Here is a 24,859-nt window from a genome sequence, read left to right as displayed (position 1 = left end):
CTGCACTCAAAATGGAAACGAGATTGCACGTTGAATCTGTGGAAGAGGTCATAAGGTTCAAAACTGTAATGAAGGAAAGAGACTCGATTGAAGGATAGAAAGCAAATAAAAAGATATTTCTTAATCCCATTAGTCCCTGCAAAATGGTGGCCCAGTTGGAGGCCACAGTTTTTTAAACATTTAGATTCTCTTCAAGGAGTTCCTGGGTTCAATTCTCAGGGCCAACCAAAAATATTGCCAGAATAAAACCCACTTGTAATGAAGAGCCTAGACTCCTGAGCCTGCCACTTCCATGCAATCCAAAGGATCTATTTTTCAGTTTCCATCACTTGTAACAAAGAAAATCTAAACAATCTATCGCTTTCTCCTCTTAAACACAAGAGTCTGAGCCTCCTTGGATTTGACAGGATTCTTATTCTCTGCTTCTGCATCTTCATCTTTAGTTTGAGTAAACTCATTATTAGCACTATACCTATTCCAATGCATCCTTTTCCCTACACCATTAATCCTGAACTTCACCCTTGTTCTCTTCTTTGCCAATTTACAACCATTACCACCATTTCTTTTATCTTCCAAAACATCAATTTGACATCCCAAAACCGAGCTAGAGTTCTCCCACAGCTCTTCCCCATTAACTCTTTTCTTGGATTTCTCATTACTCCCCATATGAGGAAACCCTGGCAACCATTCCGGTACATGAGCACCTCTCTGCAAATTCCCTGGAGATGCTTTTACTCCTTCCCTTTCCCTTTCTTTTGCTCTCTCAATAGGCTTGGCGAAAGGTATTTCATCCGTGGAGCGGACAAAACATGACAGGCCTTCCAACACAGTGGACTTTAACAAGCAATTGCTGTCATAGAGAGTGGATGCACCCGTGAAACCTGCCCGGAGGGACAGGTCGTGGATGGCATTGGTAAGGTCTAGGAGGTTGGATTGGCTGCGGCTGGCGGCATTGGAGAATGATACAGCCGATTTGCCCAAGGCTTCCAGGTACTTGGTGGCTACCAGGGTCAGGGTTTCCAGGGCTGAGACCTGGCTACGCCTAAACCCAACTGATTTGCAGATCTGAGAGACTGCTACTTTGGTTATATTGAATGAGAAGTCCCCTGGAGGAGTTGTTTCCTGTTGGGTATTTGATTTTCTTCTGGATTTTGGTTTATTCATGGTTGTATCATCGATCAGGTTCAGTTTTAGGGAGGAGAGGAAGGGGGCAGAAGAATTACTAAAACCCTAAATATTTGGGTTTTAAATTGGATTGTAGGGTACGAAAGTAATTTTCATAAATTATTTATTACCTGTGATTGTGAGGGCCTAAAGGGGCAAAGATATTGGGCCATGCCAATGAAGCAAGGGAATTTTGATTTTCGGCTTTACTAATTAAACAAAATAACTACTTTTTTTTTTTTCTTTCTGTTTACTAAATGAAATGAAAATTGAAATATTAATTTTGATACGAACTTAAGCTGCCTGCAATACGCACTTAAAACAAATTTATTTGCTGTGAATCGTTCAATTTCTTGTCGACAACTTCTTCTTTGGTCCTACTTTTGAAGCACTCCAATCTCTTGACCTCACTCATCTAATTAATCTTAGAGTAATCCATGATTCATTATTTCGGTAGAAACACTTCAAACCAACTTTTGCTGGGAATGTTACAAAATCGACATTGATTAGTCAGAATTTTTAATTTTCATGGTCATTTAGTTACTTTGAGTCTCAATTTCTTAACACATAAAACTCCTAACTAAGCCATTAAAATGAAAACAAAAACCACATTTCATACTACCAAAACGTTCCAAAAACAGACAAAAAGTGTCACCAAATAAAAGATTTCCTACGAGCTAAAGTTTGATTATTGAAACAGTCACATGAGTTTTCCATCAATTTTAAAAATTAATCTCTCTCTAATTACTTAATCAAATAAGATGTTACAAAAACTATTAGAAAAATCTCTTCAAGACTTTTTTTCAAATACTTGTCATGTCACCAGAATGGCATTGATATTGCCTTAAAATTGAAAAACTTGATATAAACATAAGTCTTTTGTGTAAAATTATGCAAAATATAAGAATTTTTCAAAACTAAAGTATAATTTTACATTAATCTTTCAATTGGAAGAAATTTTCTTTCATTTCCAACCTCTATTTCTCGTCTAGGGTTTTCTCCATCAACAATAAAAATGATTGCTAAGTGTTAAATAGATTATTTATATTAGCCTTAGTATGTTATTTTAATAAAACCTGAATATATAGAAATATCGTAGTACAGGCCTAACAATTTATAGAGTAACTCAACAAAGAATCTATTTGTTAAGAAATGAGATCTTATAAATACACTAGCCCAAAAATCAATTGTGCTGAAGGTATGATTACATTAGCTACTCATTTTAAGTTGATGGCTCCCCTCTTTCATAGGTTGGATTATTCTTTAAATTATCGGCTAGCTTCATCATCTTTACTCGCTTGGGTAAAAGGAAAAGTAATGTGTTTTCCAACCTATTTGTAATTATAATTTGATAGACGATCCTTCTTATATCTCAGATATTGAAGGTTCGACTCACAAAAAATGTTAGCTTTTGATAAAGGTGACCATAATGAATCAACCCATTAGCTCTTTAAATCTTTTAGGACGCATAAGGCATTGTAGTCCAAGCTTTGTGATTACACTGACATGTGCACCAAAAAGCTTGATTCAATCATTAATCCGACCAACATAAAGAGCCTGGTAGCTGATAATGAGAGTCAGAACCTCGTTGCCATGAGATCAATGTCCCCAACACTGACATCCAAGCACAAGGAAAAGAAGCATTCAACTTCCAGGACTGACCCAAGTTACAGCTGAACTCAACAAAAGTTGGTTTCCTTAAAATACAAGTGACTCACCTTTGGTAATTCCTTCAATAGTTTGTCTCCTACTATCTGTTGTTTTTCAACCAACGAATGTACTGCTTCTCTAGCTAAGATTTGGTAGTGGAAAAGGCACAAATGTTGTTGTTGGATCTAACTTTTAACAACTGTGAAAGTTTTGAAGCCCAGTCTCAGTTAACCTCCTGCACGCTGCAGCCCTGATTCTGGCCCTGAGCTGCGGTGTATTCGGCCTAGGGATTGCTTGCCAAATAGTGTGGGTTGGGCGTTAATAAGCCCCGCCATGTGGCTTGATTTGTGTCATTTTGAGGTAAAAGCATCACCATTTTTCACTCTTGTCGATGCCCAAAAAGGTTTATACAGGAATAGCTGTCTTAATTCAAAAAGTTGGTCCGGTACGCCTTCAAATTCTCCAAAGTTGGACAAATCAAATTGCATACGAGTGTTGGAAGATTTCACTCTATCCGGCCCTACAACGTTCAAACTTGTTGCCATTTTTCTTAAATTTGATTAGAGGGAGAAGATTTCAATTTGGAATCTCAATTTGTCAAAAACTTAAAACACCAATGCCTCCACCTCGCAAGCTCTTTGTCAATGTAAATTATTATAGCTGCAATCATATCTGATCATTGTCAATGGACATTGAAACCCCACAAAGAAAACGTAAAATTCCAAAGCTTATGTACAATCGTCAGCTCTGCTGAATGCTGACCCGAAACAATCCAACAATAAATGTCAAAACTTCACCTTATAACAGGATATTACCAGATAAACAAGAAATTTGTTTTTCTTCTTGATGCCTGACTTGACTGACCAGGATTTTCTTCTCCCTTGGATCCATAGGCTTGACTTCACTTGAATCTTGTTAATTACTACTAGCAGGCCTACCAGGTTAAAGGCGTATGGGCCACACCTAAGCTTTTGCTCCCGTGACTACCATATCAATTCCCTGATGGTTGCTTGTGCCCATCATTTCTTCGCTAGAGTCTAATTCGTTTTTCATACTTGTCTCTCGGCCCAACTCTTTGAACTTGTCCTAATCACTGCAATTGCTGATCCGCTCCTTTTATTTTTTTTTCTTTTCAGTTTAAATTTGAATTTTAGCCCCTCAACTATCTCAATTTTTCCATTGTCATCCTTTTATCTTAAGTTTAATGAATTTGATCCCTATACTTTTGTTAACGGTGGATATTAAATTTTTTTACAATTAAATTTAGTCGTTTATAGGTTTTTTATTAATTACAGTGACATGCTAATACAAAACAAATTTTTATTTTTTAATAGGAAGTACAAAATATGATATTTCTAAAATTAATACGTGTCACATGATCGAAAAAATTAATGGTTTTCATTTAAATAAAAAGAAAAAATCTTAATATTCTTATCAACTGTCCTTAAGTTGGATTTCAATTAAAACACATGAATTAACCTCATTAAAATTAAGATAAATGGACTGAAACCACAAAACTGCGATTAAATTCAAACTTCGATAAAAAGTCTATCCTTGTCAAGGGAACGCATCTCAATAAATCAGAAAAAACAAAAGTATCATAAAATGAAAATAAAACCCAGCAAGGCAAAACCAAAACTTTAAGGTTAACATCATCTCAGGAATCAGGTCCCATTGCTCTTAATTACTTTGTCTCTCCCTCCCCCGCTCCCCCCACCCCAGCCCTTCCTCTTTGTTTTCAAAAATATTTCTTCATAAAACGGACTGGTTCAAAACTAGATGATAATGCATGTGCTTTGCTTGTCTGTCCACTTGACAAAATTCTGCCAAAGGCTCAGATTGAGTCAAACAGCAATCAAATGCCTGGAGAGATATACACAAGTACGTGGGCCTCCAATATGATCTCAAGTCTCAACCTCTCTGGTTTTCCTTCAATTACTCCCTTCCCATAAAAAAACCCAAATTGAGAATACACTCAAATAAATAAAAGAAATGGGGGATGTGTCATTTTCCAAGGAGTACTTGATTTCTGCCGTAGCATGTGGGATGAGCTTAAATCATAAATGCGACAAAATTCAAGTGATGTGCCCTATCTTAATCATCTTCCCACCCACAACCTTTTAATTCAAGCAACAGCATTTATTAAACAACTCTTTTTTCTTGGTTTCCAGCTTCTAATAATTATTTGTATATAAAGGGTCTTAATCTCTCTCAATCTGCCTGAGAAAAGTAAATTTATTTCTAATTGAATTAATAATGTTGATCCAAAAGTTTTGTGAATTTGAGTGGTGCTACATGGTGGTATAGATCTGTCAGCAAAACTCTTGTGGACAGCACGTTTCGTCGTTTCCCCCCTTACTGATTAAATTAGTAGATTAATTAGAGACTTTTGTCAAAAGGAGGTTTGGCCTTGGACGGTTCTTTTCACCAAGGGCATGTTGCACACGCAACATGAAACCCTGCAAACGACTAGAACTTGCCACCCGACTGTGATTATTATTCAGCAGAAATACAGAGAAAGTTGTGAAACAAACAAAAGGACCCACATTTCATTTAATATTTAATAATAATATGAGATATGTATCATCCTATTCCTATTCTACATTAGATTTCTAGACAGGAGATCCCTTCGTCTTTTCCCCCTTTTGTTGTCATCCATGCTAAGATAACAGATCAAAAAAGCTAGGGTAATTAGGTTATTCACATTTCACACTTTTCCCTATATATATATATATATATATTTCCTCTTTGTTTTTCCTGATCCAAGGAGTCATGTGGGTTGTTGGCATTTTTTTTCTAATCGAGAACAAAAAAAAAAAAGAAAATTATTATGCTTATGATTAAGGGGATTTGAGCATTAAAGCATTAAATAAACGTTAAACTAGTGCATAATCACAATAATTTATTAATTTCGATGCAAATCTCACGATAAGGGATCAAACATTAAAGAAAAAGATAAGAAATATTCTCTTCTCTTTTGGTTTTCTTTTTTCTTCACAAACTAGTCGGCTAGAAAACGATCGTGAAGGTGGCAAGTGGTGCAATACGTAACAGGCTACTTGTTGATGATGATGCATGAGAGGAGTTGATTCCTTGTCACATATATTTTTGCTTGTCCATATGCCACCTAGTGCATACAATCCATAAAAAATCAAAAAGCTCCCATTAACAGGTAAACCTTAACATCCATTTCAAATTTTGTTTTCAATCATTGTGGTCCTCCACACAAAGAGATTTGGGGGAATATATTATATATATAGATATCATAGAAACAATGGACATTGGATTGGAGAATACCTTCACAAGAATATAATGGAGGAGTATACTCATGGTTGATTAATTCGTTTGGCTCATCTTTTGGACCTGTCTTTTCTTCTTAAACCAACAAAATTGAGGATGCCATGTATTCCAATCTTCGGCTTTCACATTTGATTTATTGCCCTTGGTGGGCTTATGTTTAACTACTTCCACAAAAAATATATAAAAGAAAAAAAATAATATTAAAATGTTTGGCAATTTGATTGTTCGATCATAAAAAAATAATTGTTCATGAATTTATTATATTTATTATGTCTTTATCATTTCCGAGCAATCGAATAAAATAATATTATCTAAAGAAGATTATAATCATAAAGTTAAAGAATTAATGTGGTATATGTCGAATTTCTTTAAAATTAAAGCTTGAACCGGCCTAAACCTAAATCGAGTACATTATCTGATTTTATTATTTGTGTTTCATTTTGATGTAAGAGAGATTGGGAAGATGTTTATTTATCGATTTTGCATCAGTCGTGGTCTTGAAAGATATGGTTGCAGTGATGTTCAGCATTAACCAATTAATTTATTCTGATGACTGGTTGCAACATTAACTAAGTACACTAATTAGAAAAATGCTCATTTGTCTTGGCAATGTTATTAATAATTAACATATTCTATCTGATGTACGGCACTTGGTTAAAAAAAATTATTTCTTTGGTTGTAAGCAACTAGAACTACGTCAAGTACCCACATTATTGAGAGAATAAAAGGAAATACTTAATTCTTGTTTTCAAAAACTTCGGTTCATTGACCAGTCAAATTAATTAATTAGGTCAACTTTCCATTTTATTCATCACTCTCCATAGCTTAATCAATCACTAATTGTGGTGCAATTTGAATTAAGATCAACAAATGGAAGAAGTGGAGTTTATCTTTGGTTGAATTAATATTATTCAAATTTATTAGGTCAACTTTAATTTTTCATGTTATTTTTTTTTTCTCAATTATGAATTTACCTTTATTTTATTGAAAGCTGGGCTACACCAACACCACACTACAGCAATATATGGATCATACTCAACAATATTTAAGGTAAGCATGTGCCTTCAATGGGGATTATTTCATTTTATATGATCAGCTCATGTATTCATAAAAATTGAAGCAAAATCAATATTCTCTGACACAAATTTTTTTTTTGAAATTCTAATCTCTGACACAAATTATAAAGGCCAATAAGTGTTGGCATATTTTTAAACATTCAATGTTTGGTTATCAAGGGACAAAACATCTTAATTTACTAGGTTTAATTACATATTTGCTTGTGAAAGATCATACACGACAAATCATATTCATCAAAATGCTACATTATTTCATGTAGAAACCTTAATTGTTTAAAGAGGTATACCTAGTAAACTTTACTATGATTATGGACCCTCTGGCAAGTTGTTTAATTAAAAAAATTAATCTAATGATTATTATTAAACTTTATTTTTCTTGTCTCATCAATTTGGTTCTCAAGTTGTAGGCACCTTCGTGGAACCAATTGCTAGCAAATGAGAATGGTTGGTACATAATAAAATATATATTATACTAATTAATGATCATTAGGGACAAGCAAAAGAAAAGCTATATGTTTTTTAGTACCGATAAAGATAAGTTAAAAAGTATATAAAACAGTCAAAGTTGTTTAGACCATTTCCTTAGGATTCTAACACCAATCACAAGAAGGTGGTCTTGCAATTGCATATGGTACAGGGAGAATTAGGTTTGGAATTATAAGAAAATTAAGCACTATATATATATATATATAAAGAGGAAATGTATGAACAATGAGAGATGTTGAAAAGGCTGCATTTTCAAGGTAACTTTGTTGGGATAAAAGACAAATCATAACATAATTTGTTCTTTATCATGAGGAAATATCAATAGCTAATTCATCCGTAAATAAATGTAATAAAAAGAATTGAATTTCTTAATTTCATTGAATGGAAGAGTTGTTCTTGTATCTTTTAAATATGTCAAGAAAAAAAAACTCTTAATTACTGAAGGAATCAAGTTACATTAATCTAACATTATCGCTATAGATTTTTGGTCAAGTCGCAGCTTCAATTTAATTTAATTATATATATGGATCGATTTGATTTGTAAACAAGAACTGAAAGCAACTCCCATAGACTATATATATAGTTTTTGCTGTGAATTTGATGGCCAAATATACATGCTGCTCTTTATGTTGAAAATTACAAGAAGAATATCAATATCGAAACTTAACCATTATCACAAGTTTTTTTTTTTTTATCCTACTTAAGGTCATTTTCAGCAATAAATTTTCCCAAATTTGCTTTGTGTTGTATCATTGAGCTGACATTGATTTTATTAATTTTTACCAGGTTCATTGGTGCAAGCTATTAACGCAAAACTTTTAAGATCTCATGAACCACGGGGTTGTTGAAACGTCCAACCTCTGTAGTTTTCTACAGTTAAGAACCAAAAAAAAGGTTGGGTAGAAATGTCGACCCCTGATTTGGTCATTCAAAAGTCACAAGAACACACTCTGCCAGGGCATTCCTAACAGCCTCCTTGTCCTGCTTTTATGACCAAAAAGAAAATCACAAATTCAAATAATATTATTAATTATTTGAGTCACATTAGATTTTATAAAGATTTTATAATGCAGACATTCTTGAAAATGAAAATGAAAAGAAACGAAAAGAAAAGAATTTAGCTGGGTTCTTCAATTTTAGTCATTCTCCTTATCTTAAATAAAACAATAAAACGCAACGGGTAATTAATTATTGATTGACTAACATGTGCAACTCAGGAAATGTAGTGATTATAAGGTTTTTCTTTTATTAGAAAATAATTCAATCCGACTCAAATGACAGTGCATGTGATTAGGTTTTCATTATTCTAGCTGGAGCTTCCAAAGTGAGAGTATTACATGCCTAATAAACAGAGATCATGGCTTGTTGACAACAGAACATCTAAATTCTAATATTAAATTCATTTATTCTTCATTGCTGTTTCAATTCCACACAAAATTTATAACAAATGAAAGGCTTTGTCTAATCAAGGGATTTGGGCATACAAAAAGAACTAAAACAGAAGATCAATTGGAGCATACAGCAAAGACTGGCTGGCATATGTATATATTGATGTAACTCACTGACTATTGGTGGATGATAAATACTCGTTCCCGTCAAATTGAGTCTAGTGGTAGCTTTGCTACCTACTAATTCGTTAAGGCCATATTTCCAGAACCAATATAGGCTGAAAATTTTTATTGACTAAGTCTAAGCACTCTCTATTAATAGCAAATACTCCATCTTTATACCTATTATATAGAATCCCCTAAAATTCTACTGAAACATGCAGGAGATGGGTTGGTCTAATTTTGACAATAAGGCCTTCTTCGAAAGTGATTTTGCATATTGTCGTACTGGTAAAACAAAGTCTACCATAGAAATGGTAGTCTATTCCGGTAACCCCGCAACAAGGTTTTCCTTTCAACAAACAGTGCATGCTTTGTTTTTCTCAGCTCATCAAATTTTCATTTCTCTTCACTAGATAAGAAATCCCTTTGATTCAAGTACAATATTCAACTAAATAATTAGTTACAATTAATTTGTTTCTTCGGCTTCTTTAACAAAAGATGTTGGCATAGCAAACGGATCGAGGTGATCACCTAGCTTGGGGAATCTTAATAAAATCTGTTTAGGGCATCAGCAAAAGATTATCTTTTGCTTAGAATTTAGTCAAAAGGAGACCAATTCAATATTTACAACATATACTTTATGAAACATTTAGGTGACATTCTATGGTTTCAATGATAAAGACAGATCCTAATGATGTTAATTATCTCGTGATCCAGATAAGCTACCTAACTTCTATTTTTGATCACTAATTTATATGTATTTTTGACTTGTATGGTTCGCTTGATTCTTGCCTCAGCTTCCAAGAAATGAAAACCACTAACCCAGCATTGATAAAAACTAAAAAGAGAAAGCATGTGTAGATGATTAAACCCATACTTGCGTATCAAGATTAGGGTCAAAAGAGGTGACTAATGGCACATTACTTGCAAATGTAGCCATCATATTACTCTAGCAGCCTTCAGAAGATAAATTATTTTACGTTAGACGTGATGGGTGCGATCACAATCCGTTTAATCTGCTTTCATTAGTGATAGATAACATTGATTTCACTTAAATATTGTATTTATCATTTCTTTCGATTCTTTCGTGCATGACAATGTGGAAAGCGCTATAATAAGGTACAAATTTATTGAGTACAACTTGTTTTTTGGATATACCTTGCTACTTGCTGCACGTCAAAAGCCAAAAATTAAGTGCTATTTGTGCGGATGGCATTAAATGATTCTTCAATACTTTCACGTTTATGTCGATTGTGGAGTAAAGGGAAGGAGAAATCGCAAGAAATTGATACATCTATCTACCACTACCAGGTTGTGATGAATTGATGCTTGCTTGAAAATTCGGTTTTTGTGATGATATATGGCTCGAAAAAGAAACTTTATTTTTTTTTTCTATTTTGTCCTTTCGGATAAGAACTTAAAAGTTTCATTCAAAATTGTACAGAAATTTTACTTCGTTCACTCACTGATCAAATTCAATAACGTGTCCCAACAAGGACGGCTAACTAGCTAAGGTGTACCGTTCATGGTGCCGAAAAAAAAACAAGAAAATTAGCTGCCAAAAATTCCTTTGGTCACTTTCAAGAAATAATATTCAGATCCCTATCAACACTGACCCTTGCCTCATTAAACTCCAAGAAACATTCAGAACTGAGACTTGTCCAGTCTAATCAGTTTTAGCTTTCGTTTAATCTTCGAGGTTATCAACAAATTGTCTTCCTGCTTAATTTGGTGACTCGTGCCACAGTGCTTTTAATGTATGGACTAGGAATTAATAGGTTGTAGCGTGTGGAAATTTAAGTTTGGTCCTTTATGGGCTACCAAAGGAGAAATTAAGTTAATTTCGTTATGCAATTTATAAGGTTTTTTTAGAAGAAAACTTTTTTTTGTTTTTGTTGGCAAGATGGATTACGTAGACTTCAAGCCATGTTTAGGGTTGCATAGTAGAATAAATAGACATGTTAGGCAGATTATTTATACAAATTCAAACAGCTCTGAAATTTATATATATCGTTAGAGAGCTTATAATAATTAGTCAAAGAAAATGACCCCCAAATTCAGGTAATAATGAATTTAGAGAAAAAAAAAAAAGAAAGAAGAAGAAAAAACCAACTGTATATCTTACATCTAGCTAGGGTTTCATTTTCTTGTAGGGTTTTCATGATCATAACGAAAAGACAGAGATATATACACACATATTTATTTATGAGTAAAGCCAAAGAAGTACCCACCTTTAATCTAAAAATTTGTTTTCAACTTCAAACAAGACATAGACCACTATCCATCCACATCATTAAACGATTGAAAGGCTGGACAATTGGTCCACAATGGGGTAACATTAATTTTGATAAAGTACGTGACTAATGACAACACTAAAGGTCTATAGGACACACTCCAAAAAAGAAGAAAAAAATAGATATATTTTCGTAGCAGCCTCCAAAAGAGAAATTCTCAAGAAAACGACGTGAAATCCATCAGCATCGCTTAGGGCTAGGGGGACGGTTCTCTAATTTATTGGTCCCTTTGCGTGGTCGAAAATTATTGATTTTAACTGGGATCCTTTTGTTTGTCAATGTACATAAAATCCATGTATAATGCATGAATGAAATTTTTATCAAAAAGTTGATGGAATACGGAAGGAATAGCTATGGCTAGCGCCATCACCCAAAGCCGACGTTGCGGGCTCTACCCCTATATGCTACGCGTCAGTCGCTTGCAAAAGGTTGAGAGCAATTTCTCTCCTCGATGAAAAGAAAGGAAAGAAAATGAAAGGTTTTTTGCTTGCTCAAGCCATGTCTCATCATTTTCTTTGTCCATGTGATCTTGAGAAGTAAGAAGAAATAACATTGATATGGGTTAGCTCAATTATTTTGTTTAGACAAAATTTGCAACTCGGTGTTGTTTCAAGGCAACTTCACAAATGATGGCCCCCCGGAACTTAATTTTCCAACTAAAAAAGGCCAAGAAATTTCAACATCAGCATTACCCCCGATTGTTGGAGTCTTTGTATTCCAATTTCTTTTCCCTGGCGGTTCCCTTTGGGCGATTATTTTTGCCTGTATCTGTAAAAAAGAAAAACTACTGCTGGGATTTGCCACATGGGGTTGGTACAACTATACAGTGGGGGTGAAGTGGTATTTACTTTCGTCACCAGTTCTAGATTTAATTTCCTTTTGAATAATCCAAATAAGATACCATGTACTTGTATGTTGAATAATGAATGCCCTTGCATATTGGGCGTTTGTCAGAAAGGACAATCCAGCGAGGACTGAAAACAATTTTCAAAACGGAAAATTATTGTTCACCCGTTATGAGATACTGAACCGCCTGCAAAAATTAATGATTTTTTTCTTCTCAAAAGTACATGTTTTAAGTTTTTAACAAGGCATAGTAGTCAGGCACCATCGTTGTAGAATTGGTGGCAGGATGAGAGTAATATAGGCCCTGAACTCAATAATATCCTACCAAGTAATATAGGCCCTGAACTCAATAATATCCTACCAATAACCCCTCCCTTTTTGCCCCCAAATAAAGAGAGAGAAATGCCTTCAAAGAAATGCAACAATGGGGAATTAATTGGTTTCTTTTTTTCCACCTTTCATTTATTCCAAGTAAATTATAGATAAACATCTTGGCAAAATTCATTGTCACAAATTGCAGCAACATCCAATGAAGTTTGTCCCCACAAAAGGGTTTCGTTGTTTCTTGGAACCAAAACTTTTAATATCTCCACATAAATCTTATCAAAGGTGGGTGACAGAAAGGAAACAGGGAAAAACAACTTAATTGCATCATTAGGTGCATGATCTCTCTCTCTTGGATACTCATGTTTTGTGTGAAACCAAAAGGCAAATTCAAGCTGATTATTTTGGGGTAAGTTTCGCACTAATCAACAACATACATAATTGTTAAGTAATCAGTTGGCTAAGGAAAGTTCATGTGAAACCAATGACCACTTGGAACTTATTATATTTAAGGGTAAAACTTGCATTAGAAAAGCATGCTAAGGTGGTGTCAAATCATTTGGTCTCAATGACAAACCTAATTTTACTCTAATTGGGTATTATTTTTTTCTTTTCCTTGAAGTAGGTCAGTAATCACAACTCTAAAGCACATGTCCTAAAATTAAGGTTTTTGGAGGGACCCATGTTAGAACCTTTTCTGCCTCACTAGAAAAGCATTAGCACTTTATCAGTGATTTTTTTTCTTTTCTTTTTCTTTTTTTTTTTTCCATTTTACTATCATTTGGCCACCCACTTTAAAAGGCACCCACAGGCTTGTACTAAAGGAATGATCTGCTTCATCTCATGTTTACAAGATTACATTTTCATTAGAAAATTTAAAAGCACAAGTACTAAGGAGAAGAAGAAAAACTAAAATAAAATAATCCAAATATGCTGCAAATTAAGCAAACCCCAAAAAGGGTGTACGAGAGAGTGCACCTTTTCTCTTCTTCCTATTTTTTTTTTTTTCTCTCCCCCACAGTTGGTGGTTCCCACATTTGAAAGCTTTTTAAATCATCATGGGATCTCCCAGTGGTTGGCATATAAAACCTACCTTTGAAAGATATTATAAAAAGAAAGTAAGAGTGGCTGGCTAGTGGCTACTGGCTTTTTTGTTGATACAACCCTACAAGTCTACTTTTAAAGGTAAAAGGCTGCGTTTTCTAGGAATCCCATTTGAAACTTCTGGGAAATCTGCATTGGTCTAACTTGCTTTTGTTTGTATCTTCTAGGCAATGCAAACACTCCCAGTTTATACTCTGTTTCAAACTACTTTTGCATATTATCATGATCTTACTCATTAAATTCTATATCAGAATCCACAATCTTTATTAATCAGTACTACCTACACTATACATGTATACAATATAGTTATAATTAGGTTGAGTTCTTGACAGCACAATGATGTATAAACATATATTTGATAGGACTAATCATGCACTCAGCTGATCCCTCCTTATCTACAAATTGTGCTTTGCTTTGTGTGTGTTCTTGATGTACATGTTTCAGTGTTGCTTTTTGTTATCAAGGGAAACCTATGGCGATTGGTTAGGGATGAGTAAAATCAAATCAAATCAATTATTTATCCAAATCAAATGTGATTTAGATAAAACAGTTCAGTCTAATTGATTCATTGGATCAATTTGGATCAATCGGTTCAAAATGTTTGATCTAATTAGTTTTTTAATTGGTTCTCGATTTTAAAATTTTTTGACCAATTTACTCAAAAATCCAAACTAATTGTTTATATATTGATATATATAATTTTTTATATATATTAAGAAGAATTGATGGTAAACTTAATTAATGATATATTTAAAATATATTAGTTTATTATATCTACGTATATAAATCATAATCATAGTAATTTAATTTTAGTTATATATTTATTTATAAATTTGTATTAATATTAAATTACAAGTTATATATTTTAAATGATATAAGTTACATGTTAATATTATAATATATGATAGTAAATATCCTATATATTAATATATTGTAATTATTATACCTTGGTAATAGTTTGTAATATAAAATATTATGAATATATATATATAATTGTATAAATAATATATATTTAATTTATATATAAGCATTACTATAACTTATAATAAACTTAATTTATATGATTATACTTAATAACCTTATTAATTATCACCTTAGTTTTTATAACATATTGTTTATAATTAATTATTATTATACAAACTTTGATATAAAACATTATAACATATAAATTGTGCCATTAATTTCATATATACATAATAAAGTAATATATTATACGTATATATATATATATATATTTAATTGATACATAAATATTACTGTGACTTATAATAGACTTTATTTATATTATTACACTTAATAATTTTATTAGTTATCGTCTTAATTTTTATAACATATTATTTATAATTAATTATTATTTATATAAACTTTGATATAAAAATTAAAATATTATAACGTATAAGTTGTGTCATTAATTTTATATATATAATAAAGTAATATATTATATTTACATATATTTAATTTATACATAATTTGTATATTTTATAATTATGGATTAAGTTTATAAAATTTAATATTATAATTTATAAAAAAATATAAAATTTTGATTTATTGGTCCAAAACCAAACTGATCAAACAAATTATATATTTAGTCGGTTTAGTCTTCTTTGATATTTGATCGGTTTTAGTTGGTTTTTTAAAAATGTTTAGTCTATTTGATGACCAAACCACCCAATCTATTTATTTACTCACCTTTACCATTGTGTGATCATGGAAGCAAAGCAATAATGGAGGAGATGAAAAAAAAAAAAAGAGTACCGAAAGATGAGAAGGGGACGGTGGTGGGATGTGGGAATCCATCTGTCTACATTTATTTGCTCTCTCTTTCTTGGTGGCAACTGCCAACTCCTATTCCTTTTTCCTTTATACTATTAATTTTTTTTCTTTTATTATTATCTACTTTTCCTTTTCAATGTGCGTGTGTGCGAGGGAATTCAATTAGGGATGTTAGATAGTCTCGGACATGGTGGGGATGACTGTTCAATCCCATTCAATTTGGTCAATAGCCTCTCATTGTGGTTCCAAGATTTGGCCATCAATTCAATTTTGTGTAGGTAAGAAGGGGGGACCAACGTTTGGTTGCTGGAAGAAATTGGATTATGATCAATTTGACTTGTCATTTTTGTAATGTGGTATGTTTTGACCTTTTATTTTATTTTTTTTCCCTTATAACAATCATGATATTTCTTTGAGCTGCCTTTACCTCTTTCTTTTCCTTTCCTTTCCTTTCCTTTTGAAACTTAAATTATAGGTATTCAAATTAATTATGAAAGATTTTAATGGAGAATTGAGAAACCAAAGGGAATCACTGATCAAATTATGGCAGCTAGCTATAATTTTTTCAAAGCCAGCCAAGAAAACCCACAAACAGATTGACCTTCAAATGAGGAATTTTTAAAAGAAAATAGAAATGGAATTTTAGTCAAAGACAGGAATCCCAATTCCTTATTAGATGTAAAATCTAAATTAAAATCATGACTAAAACGTTGTCTGTGAAATAATCAAGTATTTCTTCCCTGGCTGATTCATAATTTTGCAACAATCTCAATGCAATGCATGTGTTTGAGACCTTTAATGAAAATAGTTTCCATAGTAGTAAGCCTGTTTGGCCTGACTCTTTTCTAACTTAAAAGTTATTATGAAGTTCTTATGAAAAATAATAACTTTTAAAATTAAGCTAAAATTGTTTGGTAAATTTTTTTTTATAAATTCTTTTTTATAATTTTTGTTAAAATTATCATAAAAGGTATTTTTTTATAAGATAATATTATAATTATTTTTAACAAATGAGGATATTTTTGAAACAAAAATAAAAATTTTCTTGTATTTTTAAAAGAAGAGAAGAAAAAGCTCCTCTTTGGAGCTTTTTTTTAAACTCTTTTTTTTTTAAATTTTGTTTTTAAAAAAAAAGTTACTTTTTTTTTAAAAGCTTCTCAAAAAATTATGTTTGACCTGATTTTTGCTTTTAAGAAATAGATAAGTTGAAAAAAAATTAGGCCAAACATGCACTAAGACACAGTCCTTTGAAGTAGAAATTGAGCATTTTTCTCTACATTTTTTTTAACCTCCATCACAATACCTAAGGAAAGCCCTAACATGGCACCGACAACTCTGAGCTGTTTGGAAAGCAAGAAAAAGCATAAAAACTATAAGGTACACAAAAAAAAAAGGTAATAAAAATTAACGTGACAAGCAATAGTCATGTTGGGGATTTATAAGCAAGTACTATTTGCAATAGTTTTTGCAGTAAATTCCTTATTAAAATCCACAACCCCACCTCTGATATCAATTCTCACACTCCAAAAACGCATTCAATATTTGTTTTTAAAGAACAAAAAGAATATAAAGAGGACATGAAAAGCATGTGGAAGTATGGCGAATATCGACCACACTGTGCTTCTGTGCGGAGTTCTCTATCATCCAAAAATGACATGGAACAGAAACAGGATAAGCATTGGATTTGCATTGAGAATCAACATTACCAAAAATTGATACGACATTATAGCAATTTGACAATCGAGATCATGTTACTAGAGATACTTTTAGAGAGAAGATGTTAAGTCAGAAAAGAAAATTTTGTGGTCATGGACGCCTCATGGCCTCATCATTTTCCTTACATTTTCAAGTGAAGTTAAGTTGCATCAAAAATTAGGTGCTCTTTCATAAATTTAGTGGCAGAGCTCAAAATTAGGTATTCTTCATTAATTCTTGACTTCTTGTAGTGCCCAATTTTTGTAAAACTCCATACAATTTCAACTCATGAATTTATGGATGAAACATGCTACTATATTTTATTTTTCTAACTAAAAGAATCTGATGTTAAGTTGACAGATTAATATTTTATATGTACATAATATATATATATAATTAACGAGGAATAGCTCTGTCAAATGTTAATCTGAAAAAGAAGAAATGAATTGTTTAGGAAAGGGATCATATTAAATGAATCTGTATATATATAGAATGCCAATGAGGATAGGCAATGTAGGTGATCCATTGCCATAATTAACATTAAGTCAATTGAAGTCCAAGCATGGACATGATGGACTATACCAGCAAATCTTGTTTAATTTGTTGAAGTCATTTGAGGTAAAAATATCGAGATCCCTCTCATGTTATATTGGCAAATTACTGCATCTATATAATAACATAAGCGAGAACCACAACTTTTTTTTTTGTTATTTTTCCATTAAAATATTTCATAATTAATTTGGAAAAAATAGAAAAATTGCATGTGCCTGGTGGAGAAATATTCACAAGAACCCTTTTTTTTTCTCTATTCTAACTGTTGAGTTTTTAAATTTCACAAACAAATTAAATGATTACCGCATCTCTATTTAATAAATTAATTGTTCATTAATTTTTATAAAGATAGTTTCATGAAATAATTGTCAACCTTTTAATCCGTTACTAAACGTAAAAAAATTCCATAAGTAACGTGTAGGATAATTATATGAACAATAAAGCTAAGTATAGACATCTAATGTCCTTTAAAGCATTTATGTTAGCACTTTTGGATTAAGTCAAAATGAGTTGCTGCTATCAAACGTTATCCTCAAGTTTGTAAAAATTTGAACTAACTTTACTTGAAAACCAATTACTTATGTAATTGTACCTTTTAGGAGTAATTAATTGTTTGGTAATACTGATTATGTTTCTTATATCATGCGTTTGGTAATAATTAAAATTAAGTGAGCAATTAGAATATCACAAAGTATATTACTTCTCTAACTATGTCATGCCAAAACAGTTGAACTCCAAATCTGTCACACAAAAATCGTCTGGTTGTCTTGAACCCTTTGCTTAAAAGATGACAGTGTAATTACCATATGAGTTTTTTATAATTTTTAATCTTTTAATTTTCTTTTTGAAAAATTATAATTTCTTATCCTTTGTTAAGTCCATTAGCATTAATTAATTAATTAGTAAGTTAAGTAGCCCAACTGGTGCTTTGAACAATGCGACAAATGACAATTATTGCACTTAATTGCTATTAGCCAATGTCTACATGCATAAATGGTTGGCTAATCCAATTGATTCTTTGTAAGTATCATCCAAATATTATTTCCATATAGGTGATTTGGACTTCAAATTCTATCATAAACTAAATGCTTTAGCAGTATTTAGTAAGAGAGATAATTATTCTAAATATGAAATTGAAACAATCCTATATCTCTGAATTTTTGTTGAAAAAAAATGATAAAATTATTTAATTAAAAAATTACACAAATTTATCTAAAAATTTGCACAATATTGAAAAGTTGTTCTTTCTTTTAAAAAAATGGAAGAAGAAAAATATAAATAGCGTTTCCTTTCAAAAAAAAAAAAGTACGTAAGGTAGGAAAGGGGTCCCACAAGAGATCATTCACTCACTGCTCACTATCCGCCATGCCTAGTTGTCCGTACAGAGACACCAGCTAAAAAAAAAGGGCCAAAGGAAGCAAAACGGGGAAACCGTAACTGGGCCCCACACTCCCTTCTATGGACCCCGCAAACGTGGGCTGGCAACAGGAGCGAGGAGTATCCTCTTTTTCTTTTCTTTTCTTTTTTCCTCTTCCTTTTATTTGTTTTAAAATTATTTTATATAATTTATTTTACTAAATACTAAAAAAGAAAAGATCCCACACTTCACACGTGCGATAAGGTGGGGTCCGTTGTTGTGTCACGTTCACAACGGGCCTTCACCTGTTTTTATTTTTTTGGACCCTAGTGATCGGCTTACGTGGCAAGCCTGCATGGAGCTGATACGTGGCAGATATGCCGCAGGTCAGTTACTCAGATAAAAATCACAGCCACATCGTTTTTGGTTAAAACACTAAATCCCACGTTTGACAGACCGGAAGGGATATAGTGAAATTCCATTAATACCCTTGCAAGCCTACTTCTACCGAGACAAACACGGGGGCAAAAACCGAGTGGGAAACAAACATAAAAGGGAGTTAATTTGAATACGTTAGTGACAGTATTAATGTAAAAAGTAAAAGAAAAAAAAAGAAAGAATTTATATGGTAACCATATCTAAAGACAAAATCTGGCACCCCATGTTTTGCTAATTTGTAAAGAAAATTTTGTGTACAATAAATAACGATTTGATTCTCTCTCTCTGGCTACCTCTTTGTAACAAAGTCTTTTTTGACTTTCTCTCTCTATTAAAAACCAAAGCCTAAATAAACCCAATTCATTGAGGGAGAGCCTCCCTATTCGCCACCTCTATCAGTGTTTCTTTCGCATGCTCATCTCTCCTCCTTCAAACCCAAGGACTCTCTCTCATTTCCCCTCCTCCCTTATAAATCTCTTTTTCTCTCTGTATTTCTATGTTATAATTCCTTCTCCTAGCAAACTCAAAGAACAACAACAACGACACATCAAAGCAAAGCAAAGAAATCACGTAGAAGCAAAGAATCAAAACACCAACAGCTTTATCCAATGGCAGTTGAAGCTCGGCATATGAATCTTTTCCCTCCTCAGTTAATCACCAACAGGTACTTCAAAATATCTCCTCTTTTTTCTTTTTCTTTTTTTTGTTTACAAAGAATGGGTTTAATGTGTTTTCAAGTTTTTCTTTCTCTAACATGCGATTTTCCTTTTTCTCTCTTTCTTTTGTTGTAGCAGCGATTTTATCAAAACCAATCAAGGGAGTGGCAATATATACAATACTCAGATGGATTCTTGTGTTCCTTTGGTCGATGCAATGCAAGAAGCTTCACAGCTTTTTCCATTGTATCAATCCCTTGTTTGTGATCCAACTTCAGCCAAGACTTCAATCAACAAAGCTGACAGTGGGCTTACCTATAATATTCCAGTTTCAGCCCCAAGAAAAAGGCCTAGAGATTCATTCATCAATGGCTTTGATTCATACCCAGTGTCTCAAAAGAACAAAATTTCCGGTGTTTCCTCTGTTCTTGATGACGATATCCTCTCCCAGATCCAACAACAACAACAAGAGATTGACCGCTTCATTGCTGAACATGTAAGTTCTAAAAAAGCCAATTTTTTCTTAATTCCGCTGTTTCAACTTTCAATGAAAAAAAACCCTTCTTTCCTTTTTCTTAATGCTCAGTGAACAATGCAATTTATTGATATGAATTTTTACTTTTTGCATTAATTACAGACAGAAAAAGTCAGGTTAGAACTTGAAGAAAGAAGGAAGAGGCAATCAAGAATGTTGATAACAGCAATCCAAGAAGGGGTTATGAAGAAACTGAAGGAAAAAGATGAAGAGATACAAAGAATGGGGAAACTGAACTGGGTTCTTCAAGAAAGGGTGAAAAGTCTATACGTAGAGAACCAACTCTGGAGGGACTTGGCACAAACAAATGAAGCCACAGCCAATTCCCTACGCACCAATTTAGAGCAAGTCCTGGCGCATGTGAGCGAGGAACGCCATGTGAGCGGGGGAGCAGCCGCGTTGGCTGATGATGCAGAGTCTAGTTGCGGCAGCAGTGATGAAGGGTGGCGCAAGGTGGTGCCACCACAACCACGAGGGCGTGGTGGTGGTCTGCAAGATAAGGCGGTGGTTGGGCATAATAGGAAGTGCAGAAAGTGTGGGGAGAAAGAGTCAAGTGTGCTGTTGCTGCCATGCAGGCATCTTTGTCTGTGTACAATGTGTGGGTCCACCCTGGTAGGAACTTGCCCTGTTTGTGATTCTGTTACCAATGCCAGTGTTCATGTTAACATGTCCTAAAATTTTTTTTTTCATTTTTTTAGAGTACTTAGTGAAACAAAACAGAAAAAGAAAAAGAAATGCAAATATCTTTTTAGAAACGGATCATAGAAAATTTTTTCGTTATGAGTATCTGTTCCATCTCAATGTTTATCTGTTGTCTCTTTCCATTTTGCTGTGTGAGTAAATGTTTTATCTGCTTTTATTTTGCCATTGAGAATGGTGATTCAGTAGTTGGAAGCAGGCCAATTGGGTGAGATTTTTTTATGGCTTTTGCTTTTAATTCATTTGGCAGCAAAAGCCTGAAACGTTAATCAAAGAAAAAATGGATTTTTGATGAATTGGAAGAATGCACGCGGTGAAATACAAATGGGGTTTAGAGTTTAGACAGTTGCTTGTGAGGGAATCTCGTGTGAAGGCTTCCTTGACCAAACTGTGTCAAAGTTAAGCATTATGGTTCATTTACTAAGTGGGGACAATTATTCATTTTCTCTGTTCTCTGCAACGCAACTTTCTTTCCTTTTTTTTTTTTGATGAAAACAAGAAAAAGCAAGAGTTGGAGTCTTGAAGGTAGATATTATGTGATTTTGAGGGGTAACCTTGTTGGTTCTTAGCTTCATTCATTCAGTCATTCATTCACATTCCTTTTACTTTTATCTATCGTTTTGAGCTTAAAGGATCCCTATGGAGGTGGTCACGAGCTTCCCTTTATTCTTGTGTGTTTTAAATTCCCAACCCCTTTTTTGCCCCCAGAGAAAAGGCAACGGTGGGGTTAGTCATCCCCAGACCCCCACTCCCCCCCTCCCCACACCCACCAATTTGTACCAAATCTCTTGAATCAAAAAGATCTTTGCATATTTAACAGTAACAAAGATTTGGGTGTAACTTTTTAATACCATTTTTAACTTTTTCCCATATCATGTTGGATTCTTGTCAATGTATTTGGTTTGTAATTAAAAGGGTATTGAAGATGTTTTCAACCACATTGAGTTCATTTGACCTACAATTGAGAAATGGATGAAGGTTAAATGGATTTCACGAATTATGAATTTTAAAAAAAGTTTTGATTGAACAACTGAAAACACAGGCATCTATGAAAAGTTGTATTAGGAGTAAAAACCCTTCACCCTACCCTAATAAGTTCACCCCAAAAGTTGATTTTGGTGGCCAATCTAGGAAATAATAACCAAGATCTAGAGCCATCTTCTAGGAATCCCCCTTGTCCACTTTTTTTTTTCCCTCTTTGGTTTGAATTTTTTAGAGAATTTCAATCATTATTCATTTCTAATAAGTGGTCTTCTTTTGTGTATCACAAAAGGAAAAACTATGATTTTTGTTTGTACTTACTCCTCAATTGAAATTAGATGGAAAAAGAAATGAATGGTTTGTGCCCCCAATTTTCTCCCCATTCTTTTTCCCACTCTTTTCCTTTTCACCTTTTCAATGTCTTTTGTTTTTTAGTCCAAATTTTCTTCTTTATAAAGCGTGAAAGGCAGAGACATATTTTAAAGTTGAAAAAATATTTGCATTCACTTGTCATGTCATCACTATTTTCAGCTCCCACCAAACTAAGATTATTATGATGTAATCATATCATTAATAATCGGACAAAAGATCCAAAAGATTATCCCCTCTCAGTCGAACAAAATTTTTGCTTTAGGACGGCTCTTCTCGGGTGGGGATGCTGTGACCGGCGAAAGCCACAACCCAAACGCCTGCCACAACGTGAGTCATTATGGGACTCAACTTGCCCAAGCGTTAGTTGCCTTTCCTTTCCCATGATTAAATAAATTACCTCTGCACAAAAAAAGCCTGTCAGCTCACTCCTTTTCCTTTGAAGGACTCCTATTTAATACTATCAAGTACTAGCTCGGTTGCCTTTGGCTTGCCATGGTACCTGCCTCCTACGATACCTATCCAATTAGAGAGGTGTAGCTCCTTACCTTTGTTTTTACTTGTTACATTAAATAATAACAATATCTATTTATCGTTTTACTTATATAGTTAGATCATCAATATTTACATTCATAGTTAGTAGGATTCAATTCTAATACACTCCTTTAGCTACACGTTAAATAAATGTGAGATTTTTAAATTGGAAATTGAGACTTCAACTCTAATCCTATTTGTTGAGATGGCTAAATGATCAATTTTCTCTATAACTTAAATTAAAAACAACGTAGCCTATTATCCTTTTGTTTTCGTACATATCGAAATAAATCTTTATATTTTCAGGAAAGAAAAAAGTTAAAATCAAATAACAGAGAAATTATTGAAATGAACTAATTTCACTATATTAATAAGTCTAATAAATCACAAACATCAATACAATTTCGATATAGATATAAGTTCAAACCGGGTCTAATTTAATAATAACAAAAAAATTTTATAGCAAAAAAAGTTAAATAAAAAAAGTGAAGCGATTATTTGATATCTTTTGAATTTTTATATCATTATTGTTAACATTTTTAAATTTTATAAACAAATTCGTAAATTTGAAAAATATATATTAAATTATAAATAATGAAATTAATAAATGAGAATCCATGTAATACATATTTGTTTATGTAATTTAAAAATTTTAATGTTAACAAGTAAATATATTAGATAATAATAGGAAGGATACGTATTCAGATTAGAGGTAATTGCGAAAATAGGAGATGTGAATTGAAGTAAGAGAACGTGGCAAGCGGGAAGGAGGAGCTGACACTTCAGACATGAAACAGACACTAGATAATATTTTAAGAGAAAGGCCCACCCATGTGTGATCGTGTACATACAAAAACATCAATAACACTCTGCATATAGAGAAATATATACTGTATGTATATATATATCTGCATGGTAAATGGCAGTACCCATCATAAGTTTGCTTCAAAAGAAACAGCGTAAAATACAAGGTAGAGAGAGAAAAGAAAGAAAATTGAAGAGATACTGTAATAATCTTTGAGGTAGGACCAATCCAAAAATTGTCTCTCTGTCACCGTACCCTTTATATGCGTGATCCAGGTGCAAACTCCTTCCACACACACCATCGAAATTAGCATCATTCATTTCATGCCCTTCTCTCTCTATCTATTTATATATATGGCTCCCTTTGTCCATCTCTTTGATTCTCCACTTCCTTTTGTTTGTATTTGTGTATGTTTTTTACCCTACATCTAATTAACATCCAATTATCCTCTTGTTACTAACTATTATCTACCTATTGCCATTGATTCCAGGCTTAGCACTTCTTTTAAAATAACTTGTTGCTAATGTAATTGTAATTTCTGTTTACATTTTATTTTCAATCTTATACATCTTACTATGTCATATTGTGCGTGCAATTTCATATATATATATATATATATATATATATATATATATATATAGAGAGAAGGAGAGAGAGATATGATAGATGAG

General features: G+C 32.8%; 2 protein-coding genes across 3 annotated transcripts; one reads left to right on the top strand and one right to left on the bottom strand.

Moving 5' to 3' along the window:
- On the bottom strand, positions 355-1,164 carry LOC18596398 (transcription initiation factor TFIID subunit 8). Its single transcript, XM_018122839.1, has one exon. It carries the CDS (start codon positions 1,162-1,164, stop codon positions 355-357), a length of 810 nt encoding a protein of 269 aa, XP_017978328.1.
- LOC18596397 (BOI-related E3 ubiquitin-protein ligase 1) lies at positions 19,848-21,609 on the top strand. Of its 2 annotated transcripts, none has more exons than XM_007024834.2 (3): positions 19,848-20,273; positions 20,404-20,761; positions 20,903-21,609. In XM_007024834.2, exons 1-3 carry the CDS (start codon positions 20,218-20,220, stop codon positions 21,473-21,475), a joined length of 987 nt encoding a protein of 328 aa, XP_007024896.2. In that variant the 5' UTR covers positions 19,848-20,217; the 3' UTR covers positions 21,476-21,609. The 2 variants fall into 2 exon arrangements, with proteins under 2 accessions (XP_007024896.2, XP_007024897.2); XM_007024835.2 differs by having other exon boundaries at positions 19,909-20,273; positions 20,401-20,761.

Source organism: Theobroma cacao, chromosome 6 (assembly GCF_000208745.1).
Source record: "Theobroma cacao cultivar B97-61/B2 chromosome 6, Criollo_cocoa_genome_V2, whole genome shotgun sequence".
Taxonomy (NCBI): domain Eukaryota; kingdom Viridiplantae; phylum Streptophyta; class Magnoliopsida; order Malvales; family Malvaceae; genus Theobroma; species Theobroma cacao.
This window is presented reverse-complemented; position numbering and strand designations above follow the sequence as displayed.